Source organism: Lissotriton helveticus, chromosome 1_2, assembly GCF_964261635.1.
Source record: "Lissotriton helveticus chromosome 1_2, aLisHel1.1, whole genome shotgun sequence".
Taxonomy (NCBI): domain Eukaryota; kingdom Metazoa; phylum Chordata; class Amphibia; order Caudata; family Salamandridae; genus Lissotriton; species Lissotriton helveticus.
In genome coordinates, this window is record NC_136058.1 from 94,003,498 (window position 1) to 94,013,163 (window position 9,666).

At 47.2% G+C, this 9,666-nt stretch overlaps 1 protein-coding gene across 6 annotated transcripts in view; it reads right to left on the reverse strand.

Annotated features, from left to right (window-relative positions):
• Nucleotides 1-8,227, reverse strand: part of RAVER2 (ribonucleoprotein, PTB binding 2) — a 407,034-nt gene extending 398,807 nt beyond the window's left edge. For 2 of the 6 annotated variants that reach the window (XM_078669153.1, XM_078669118.1), the window contains exon 1: nt 7,503-8,227. In XM_078669153.1, the coding sequence (XP_078525279.1) occupies nt 7,503-7,697 (195 nt within the window). In that variant the 5' untranslated portion in view covers nt 7,698-8,227. The remainder of the gene's footprint in view (nt 1-7,502) is intronic. The other 4 variants (XM_078669128.1, XM_078669162.1, XM_078669135.1 and 1 more) reach the window with 4 other exon arrangements.
• Between the last annotated feature and the right edge of the window lie 1,439 nt (nt 8,228-9,666).

Here is a 9,666-nt window from a genome sequence, read left to right on the forward strand (position 1 = left end):
TACCAGCCCACTAAAAGCACAGCTCTACTTTGAAGGATGGAAATACATGGCTTCCTGTTCATCTGAACCCACGGACTGATGCCCCTACTTTGGATTAGACAGCCCAATAACCTATGCTGCTCTGGTAATGCTTCACTTGATGTACCCGTACATGCACCTGTCCGCCTCAGCAGAGGTACTGTTACTAGGGGACTTCAACATCAGAGACTTGGCAACCAACGGCCTTTCAGTCATCAAATCTAAAGAGCAAGAAACCACGATTACTTTTCTAACTAATTACAACCTACGCTCTGCAAAGCAAACTATATTGGAACAAAACCCGGGTGTCTATTGTCTAGTGTCCGCCAACATTTAAGAATATTTCAACCATCGATTACATCTTCTTATCACCATCTTTGGCGAATAAATTAATCAGGATGGAAATTTCCACTCGTTCCGAGAGCGACCATAATCCTTTAACTATAACAATGCAATTGCAAGCACCTGCTGTGCCGAAATAACTGAAGTGGGGCACTCAACGCAGGCCGAACTCCACACTTTAGTCAGAAGAATCAAATGGGACGCTTCGGGCTCTGTCAAGGTGTGTACTTGGCTTGGGGGAGAAATTCCAAATTCCACGCACAACGCCCCCACAGACTTTTTTCTCCGGTGGGACAATGCCGTTGCTAAATTACGAGTCCTTTTAACAGGCCCTGAAGCTCAACACAGACCCTATGGGCCATGTCTAAAGTTGACTCTTGACCCGAAGTTAGTCAGCCAAAGAAGAGCCCTAAGGAGGGCCATGCGCCTGCACAAATTGAAAGGCACTACGCTCTCTGCCAAAAATATGGCTTTACTGCGCAAAGCCTTCAAAAAATCATCATGGGACGCCAAGAGACAAAAAGAACAGAACGAGTGGCTAAAAATATTTGCCTTGCTAAAGGAAAAAAATCTGTCCCAGTTCTGGAACTACATAAATAAGCTCCGCTCCTCCAATAGGAGCAGAGGGAACGCGGTTCGTGAAGCCGATTGGGCCCAGCATGTGACTCATCTATACTGCTGTGACACCCCGGATCCTGTGGCGATCGAATTAAGAGATCGTGTTGATACCACCCAGACAGAAACACATGAGCTGACTACCTCAGCCGAGGTCTCCAAGTATTTGAAAGCCATGAAAAACAACGGTACTCCCGGGCCCAACGGCCTTCCAGCAGTGGTATTTAAATGTGCTCCGGAAGAGTGGGCCAAGCTTTTGGTCCCCCTATATAACAACGCGTTTATGACCCGTCGGCTACCAGACTCATGGCTGGGCTCGATCCTATGCCCAATCTTTAAGAAAGGAGATCCCTCGCTACCAGCTAATTACCGACTCATTGCCCTATTAGATCTTGAGGCCAAGGTATACGCCCGGTGTCTTCTTAGGTTATTAGAAAAATGGGTAGCAGAAAACAACATTCTACCATATATCTAAACAGGGTTCCGATCTTCGGCCTCTACAATACATAACATCGCGACTCTAGCTATTCTGAGCCAACAAGCAGCACAAAAAAATCATCTTCCTCTCTACTGCTGCTTTATAGACTACAGTGCCACCTTTGATAAAGTGTTGCGCAACACCTTATGGAGGAAACTGGACAATTGGGGGATTCCAAAGAGTTTGCTAGGAGCTCTTATCTCCTTCCATAAGAACATATGGGTGCGAATTAAAACTGGACCAAAGACAGTCTCTGCAAAAATTGTCACCGGAGACGGTCTAAAGCAAGGTTGCGTTCTCGCCCCCCTCTTGTTCCATCTCTACACTGCTGACCTGGGAACATTCTTGCAGAAAAGTAACCTCCTCCCGCCAAAATTGGGCTCTGCAAAAAGGAACTTGCACATTTTACAATATGCCGATGATATTGTAATAATGGACCAGGCAAAATCGGGCCTCCAAAGAGCGTTAAGCAGGCTCCACAAATATAATACTGCCAATACCTTAATTATCAATCAGGAAAAGACTATGGTTTTGATATTCGGTGGCTGTAAGAACAAGAAAAGCTTATGGTGGTACATTGGGCCTGCAAAGATCAAGACAACGACAAAATATAATTACCTGGGGGTATGGTTTAGCGAGTCCTCTAGACCAGCAGCCCATCTAGCCGCCTTGAAAAAGAGAGCAGGAGCTATAACATACTCCCTGATCCGACTCAATCAGTCCCTGAGTAGTCCTTCTGCAGAACCCATCCTGAAGGTGATTAAAGCTACTGTTCTCCCCGCCTTAAATTATGGACACCAGGACTTCCCCGGCGCATGCTCTGCCAGCCTTGACCTTGCCCAAGTTGCCATTTATAAAAAAATCTTTCATCTTCCAAACTTCATTCATAGGGCAAGATTAAGACTGGAGCTGGGGGAGGAGCCAAGCTCGCGACCGTGATGGCCGCGTTGTAGCTCGGCTCCGTCAACCTTCCTGCTTGAACTATCTATCCTGCGCCTTATCCTGCCCCGAGAAGTCTTATTTGATGGAATATGGAATTATGACGTTTTGCTGGCACTTACCGTCTGCTCCGGATGATCCTAGGTGCCGCGGATCTTGAGCTGTGCCCTTGTTCGCTTCGGAGCCTCCGGGGCGGGCGGGCCTGGGACTCGTCTGCGGCGCCCGGGCGGGGCGGAGCGCCGGGGCCGACCCCTTGGTGGAGGAGTGGGGTCGGCCGGAGCGGCCACTGTGCGGTTGGACCGGTGGCGACTGACCGGGCCTGGTCTGGCTGTCCGGGGACCTGGTGGTGGAACGCTGCCTTCCGCGGACGGGGGTTGACCGCATGGGCGACTCGTCTCCCCTTTGTTCTCCTGTCCGGCCATCTTGAAACCCTCCGCCCGGTCTTGGCGGGCGGCGCCTGTGGGTCGGTGGCGCCGGCTGCCTCAATATTCTGGTGGCCCGCCTTTCTGCCCTGGAGGTTCCATTGCTTGTCGCCGGCTGGATTTCATCGAGCCCCGCCGGTGGCCGGATTGGGGTCGGAGATTGCCGAGGCCTCGCCGGGCTAAAAAGATGGCGGCCTGCGCCCTGTATCTACGCCCAGTTGGAGATGGTGACATCGGCTGGCCGCACGGCACGTTTGCTGAATACCGTAAAGGTGAGCCTACAGTTGGCGACGTCTTCACCGCCTTGTGTTCCTGGCGTGCTTCCATGACTGTACCTGTCGCTGGGCCGGATGGTGGTCTTGGTACCGGGCTCGTTGGGCCGTCCCCTGCGTGTGCGGTTCCACCGCTTCAGTGTGCTGCAGGGTCCTTCCTGGAAATTGAAGACACCGGGGCCACCGCTTGTTTGGACGTACAGATGCCTACTGCCTTGTATCGTCAGGAGTTCTTCCCTGTGGTGGATGTACTGGAGGGCCTCCAGCCGAGACCCGTCCGGGTCTGTCTAGCCGGGTCTCCCGGTGTTTCTTTGCCTCGACCTGCCGAGCGGAGATCCTGTAACTGTTTCACCGGGGTGACTTTTTCCCCTTGGTCGGCGGAGCTACGCTTGAGTTGCTTGCTGCTGTTGCTGTCCTTTCTTGCTCATCCGGTCCGAAGCCGTTATGACTTGTGTGGTGTATCGACGATTGGAATCCCTGCTTTTCACCTCTGGCCCCTCATATTCTGGTTCTTTGTGTACTCTGTGCCTATGGCACTGGACAGACGAGGACAGGGGTGAGTTACACTTGTACCGCCGGACTATTACTTCGTGGCATGGCCGATGACCACCTTGCAGCTGCACGTGTATGATCGATTCCTCTTCATGTTCCTGGTGCCTGTTTTTTGAAATGACTTCATCTTCTCGGGGGATCTAAAATGTGTTCGAACGGGGGGTTGGGAGCTGATAGTTTTGATTATGTGTCTCCTCTCCCACTAGAGATTTTTTCTTTTTTTTTTCCTTCCTTTCCCCTTCCTCTCTTTTTGCCTATGTGGTTTCTTCCTTACTTTTTGACTCTTCTATATTTCGGGTTTCCTGTTAGGGCGACAGGCACGCTGCTGGGGGGTAGGCCGTAGCCTTCTGCAGGGGTGCAGGGTGGGGTCTATATTTTTGTTTTCTCTTTGTTCTTGGTTCTATGGCTCTTATGTATCCTATTTTCTGGACGCTGCGTCTACATGTAGGCCTCTTGGGGTGTTTTTGCCAGCGTGGGCCTCATGATCTCCCTGCCACCGATGTTCATTGTGCATCCACTACTCCTATTTCCTTCGGTTCCATAGGCTGGCCTTTCTTTTGTATGCTTTGCTTGCCGAGGGGCGCATGATGTGGTGCCGCGTTCTCTTTTCCCTGTTTTTTCTACCCTTTTTCTTGATGTCCTTTTCCCCTTCTTTCTCCCTTTCTTTGGGTTGATGTAGCGGATGGCTCTTTGTATTGCAATCCTGACTTCCTTTTTATGTATTGCTGCGTATTTTCGTAGTAACGGGTGGGCGTTGGGCAGTGGTTGGACTTGCTTGCAGATGTGGGACTTACGTTTTGCTCTTGCTATAATATAGCTGTTCTTTTTGAAATTTGCTGTGTATTGTTTTACTGCTTGCTGACAGCCCGCCACGGACTTTTGGACCCTACTAACTGCAATATTCCTGCTAATCACCCTATTGTATTATAAAATTAACCTTCATTTTTCCTATTCATGGTGGTTTCCTTGTGGCTTTCTGCCTCGCCTTGTTGCATCTGTTATATCGGAGACCCGCTGGAGCTTCTTTCCTGGCCAACGTGCTAATAAAGTGTGGTGGCCGGCCCGATGGGTTGTGGGCCCGTATTTGTAAGCTACATCTGCACAATAAAGGTTTTCAAAAAAAAAAAAAAAAAAAGACTGGAGCTGGGCCTTCAAAGACAATCTATTTATTGTGAGGCTGACACCCTGAAATACTTTATAAGGACATTAAAAGCCGCAGACAACACTTTAAAAGCCCGGCTAAAAGAAACCTTTGCTAGCCCAGGAAATCCATGGAATTTTCAAGTTACAAAGGCTATAAAAACGCTAGAGATCGATAACTCATTACTAACCTCAGACACCATTCCATACACAGTCTGGAAAAAGGTTATCAATAAGCAGGTCAAACAAATCTCCCATCGGATGGACTTCCAGGCTTTAAAAACATCAACAGTTCTGCTCCCCCTGAACAACTTATACCTCCCCGGGGCACCCCAATCTTACCTCCAGGAAAACTTAAATGCAGTGGCTCGGAAGAATATAATGTTCATGCGTCTCCTAGGCCTGCGTTCAACTGCCTTTCACCGATGGGCTCCAACAAGTGAGGAGGGGGCATGCAGACTGTGCAATTACCAGACTGAATCGTGGCTGCATCTCCTGTGCTGCTGTCCTGCCCTGGACGCCCCCAGAAGACTTCTTTTAAAACCCTTATATTTAAAATGGGGCATCAGGTCGTGCTGGGAAGCATCTGCCATGTGCTTCACTTCCTCAGACACTCAAGTACTTGCAAGGACTGGAAAATTCATGAGACTCCTGGACAACCTTTTTTTACCCACTTTGGCCCCCGTGCTTCCAGTTCCCCCCAAAAAAACATATCACAGACTTTTTCTGTCCTCTTACTTAGCATTCCTATACTAATCTATTTTACTTTAAGTCCTGCACTGTTTTCTCGATTATACGGGCAACTACAAGATTGACTTTTACTTGTACAGGACTTCAAATCTTGATTGTTTTTTTCAGTTTTTGCTTTTTTTTAAATTGTGTTAATGTTGATATTTTATAGCTATGGTTTTAATTAACTGCGCTAATCCAATAAAAACCTGAAACCTGTCTGCTGTTATTTACATTTAGCTAGCTGCTCTGGCGGTGCTTAACTTTTGCAAATTTTCCTGCTAGTACTTGTTTAATGCCAGTGATGCATCCACTGACATGCAACTATACCCAAATGTACATTTTTCCCACCATGTGCACCTTGTACTACAGTGAGACGCCTCATGACCATAGGGACTAAGCGTTACACGGTGCATAATCCTGAAGGAACTATGCAGTTACTATCTAGTGCAGCAAGAGCTTTTGTGGGTCCTTAGAGTGGAATGATTTCAACGTAAGTTGAGACAGTCCATGTATTTGCAATTTTGTAAATTATTTACAGATGTTTATTTCCCCTTCATTTCGAGTCAGTGAGTATGATGTGTGCAGTACCGTCTTCTAGGACAAGGGATTGCCCGGGTTCCAATAAGGCGAAGCAGCAATGGTAGAAACTACAGCAGTAAGACCATAGGCACTGACTTGACCTACACTCACCAATTTCAAAAGCAGGTCCTCTGAGTTGCGGGCTCAGCTGAGCAGCAGACATTTTTATTATACGTTTATACAAAGAGAGCCAACCAGCCCAAAACTCTTATACTTCCAAATCCTACAATTTAATGCACTAAACGTGTGGAATGTCAGGTATACAAACATGCAAATCAAGGCATAAGGCAAGGTGTGTGAGCCTGCTGTTACCCTGACATAATGGCTCCTGAGCGCTGTGCGTGAGAGTAGGAAAGATGCGTGAGAGTGGCAAAGACCTTGACATCAATCACATTACTTGGAGTTGAAAAGAGATATACAAGACTGGCACAAAGACCCTATGTATTTCGGTTAATATTTAGAAACATTCATGAGTTCTGAAAATAAATTATTGTGTAATTTGAAGTAGCTTGCTCATTAAATTTGGCACTAGTTGAACAACACTTATTTTTCTTTCATTTGTTAGTTTCTGTATATGTGCCTCTTTTTCCGCAGAGAACTGGAAATAAATCGATAAATGTCCACATATTTAGACAGACTTTACCCATTAGTTAATCTATACTTTCGTTTCAAGCACTGGTTGCTGCACAGTGCTGCAGACAGTACGAGTGTGAGTACCCATGGTTGAAGATGGTATTCCTGTAGATACCAAAGAAGCAACTCTGGTTGCTCAAAAACAGACCTACTGTCGATATGCTTTACTCAGTACTGCAGCGAGTGTCTTCTGTGTATTTAGTGCTGCAAGGAGCTGTCCTGCAGGAGGCCCACGAGGATAACGTTCTCAAGTAGCATCCCCCACACGAATACTGTGGTTCTGGTAGTTCCACTAAGATACACGTGATATTGTAGCCCCCCCTATTTGACTTAGAGTGATTGCATTGAGCTGCAAATAATGCAACTTTCTCGGTGCCCAGCGTTGCAGTTATTAACCCGTGAATATCCAGTCAAACGGAATGGCCTCGTTAATTGTGTTGTCGCATAGCTAGTGCTTCCTAAGTGCAAATATCCTGACCTACAAGCAGTATCCCTAAAGGTCTCCAATACAATAGGGAGGGCAAATCTCTAAGAGTAATTTCCGGATTCTTCTTCTAAAAGTAGTGGTCTACTCCTGTAAACACCTGGTATCCCAGTTCTCGACCACTTTATATTGCAGGTTATGCCCCCTCACTTGCAGGCACATGGTACTTAATGCTCCCTTGAGATCCAGTTCCCCCCACTACCACTAAAACCTGGAGCTGCAAGTAATGCCTGGCGCCACTAGTTTAACCCACTCCTCTTCTAGCACTGACTACATCGATCGACTCCAACACATACCTGGCTGCTGCAGTCCTGTGGTAAATTCCTGATCAGGATCTTTCTGCGGTTGCACAGCTCCCAGCGTGTTTTCTGCAGCCGGTTCTGGATCTCTTCGGGGTCCAGCTCCCCGCACCACCTCCACCTCTCGGGAGGTACGGGTGGGGGCGGGTAGAGCGGGGGTGCCGCTGCGCCATAGGCCACGGCCGCCGCCATTTTGCCCCACACGACTCCTGGATTTGAGTTAAAGGTGGGCGCTCTCCGAGGAGGAAACGTGAGGCCCCTCCCCCGCAGTAAACCCGGAGTTTATAGGCAGAAACTGGGCTTCGGGGAGAGACCCAGGCTAGCCACGTCGCAGCTCAAGCAGAGGGCGCCGCCGGGGCCTACGAACGAGCCGGGGCCCTGTGCGCTCCCGAGCTGTCCTGCTCCTGCTCCCCGGCTCTCCTGCCCCGTGGCGGCTGTCCACGTCCCCTGTGCGCGGCGGTGCTCCCGTGTGCGTTGTCCACGGCTCCTCCCCGTCACCTAAGCACGCCGCCGGGAAGTTTGTATGTGTCTCACTCTTCCTCCGAGTCTGCACGGCCCCCAGCGCCGGCGCAGGGTAATGACACTCCAGCGCCCTGACCTGGCTGCTCTTCCTGCCTGAGTGGCTCTCGGTGAACAGCCGCGGCCCGGGGGGTGTTTCTTCCACACTTCCTTTATTTGGAAGGTATGAGTGCACCCTGACGGGAGGGCTCGGCCTGGCTGGCACGGGCTCGTGGAAAACGTAGAGCTTGCCAAAGACTTTGTGTACTTAAGAAAACGTGCATCTGTACAGTGGGTAAGACTGTGCCTGGCACGTTCCACCAGGACTGGAGTACTATTTACCGACAGACAGTCCTACAGAGAGAGCTGTGCTTCTGTTTGAAGAGAGCTAACCTTTCTCGCCTCCTTTATGCTACTTTTAACAGGGTAGTGCAGGGGGCTTATGGACCTTGAGGGTTCCAATATCATGAGCATTTTTTAAATACATTAATCAGAAAATACATTTAATTTCCAGCTTTGCTTAGGGTGACCAGAATTTTAAAGCCAAAAACCAGGACATTTCACAAAAATAGAAGGACTACAATTTTACTTCAAGCGAAGAGAGCGCTCCTCAGCAGAGAATTACAAAATAGACAGTAAGAACATACATAAAATGCAATTTTTAAACCCAGTAGCTTGCCTGTTAATTAAATTGCTTTTGATGGAGCGAGGTTCAGAATAATATTTTGTTTTGATTCGCAAAGTTAAACTTCTATAATATTATAACTGTATTAATAAGCATGACATTTGCAGTCACATGCATCAAGCTTTTTTGCATTCGCAAACGGAGCGAATCACAAAATTCGGCCCTTTGCGAATGCAAAAACCTTTTTTGGGATGCATCATTTTTTTTCATTTTTCGAAATTTAAGAAAACACCATTTTTTGCGATTTCTTAAATTGCAATAGCATTTAAGAAATGCTATGCATGATTTTTTTTAATTCGCAATTAGGAAGGGGAAAATTACCATGAAGTAAACCTTCGTGGTAATTTGCGAAAAGTTTCAAAAATGCACAAAAGTGCATTTTTGAAACTTATATTTTACACACACACATGCCCTTGGGACATGTGTGTGAGTAAAATGTACTTACGTGACATTTCATGGGTGCATGGGAGGTCCTTTGGATCCCCCCCCTGCACCCTTGAAATTGCATTCTCATTTTGCGATTCCTTAATTGCGAATTCGCAAAATGAAAATGCCTTCCCATTGATTCCTATGGGCCTATAGGAATCAAAGTTAAGGGATTCCTTATTTGCGATTCGCAAAATTGGGAATCGCAAATAACGAAAAATAAGAAACCGCAAAAATATTTGCGAATTTTTAATGCATAGGTATTTGCGATTGCTAAATTGCGATTCCTTAATTTTCGCAATTTAGGAATCGCAAATACCAACAATGATGCATGTGGGCATACATGTACTAATCAACTTAGTTTAAAATGCATACACGACACAAGGGACTAACATATATGCTTTATGTTGCAATTGCAAGTGTGTGAAAAATAATAAACTAACCTTGTTTATTGTCTTTGTCAGTATTAATGCGGCTGTTTAATTAATGGCATGTGCTTATTTTATGTGCTTATGTTATGTTATGTCCTTTCGTCTTTATGTGGCATATGTT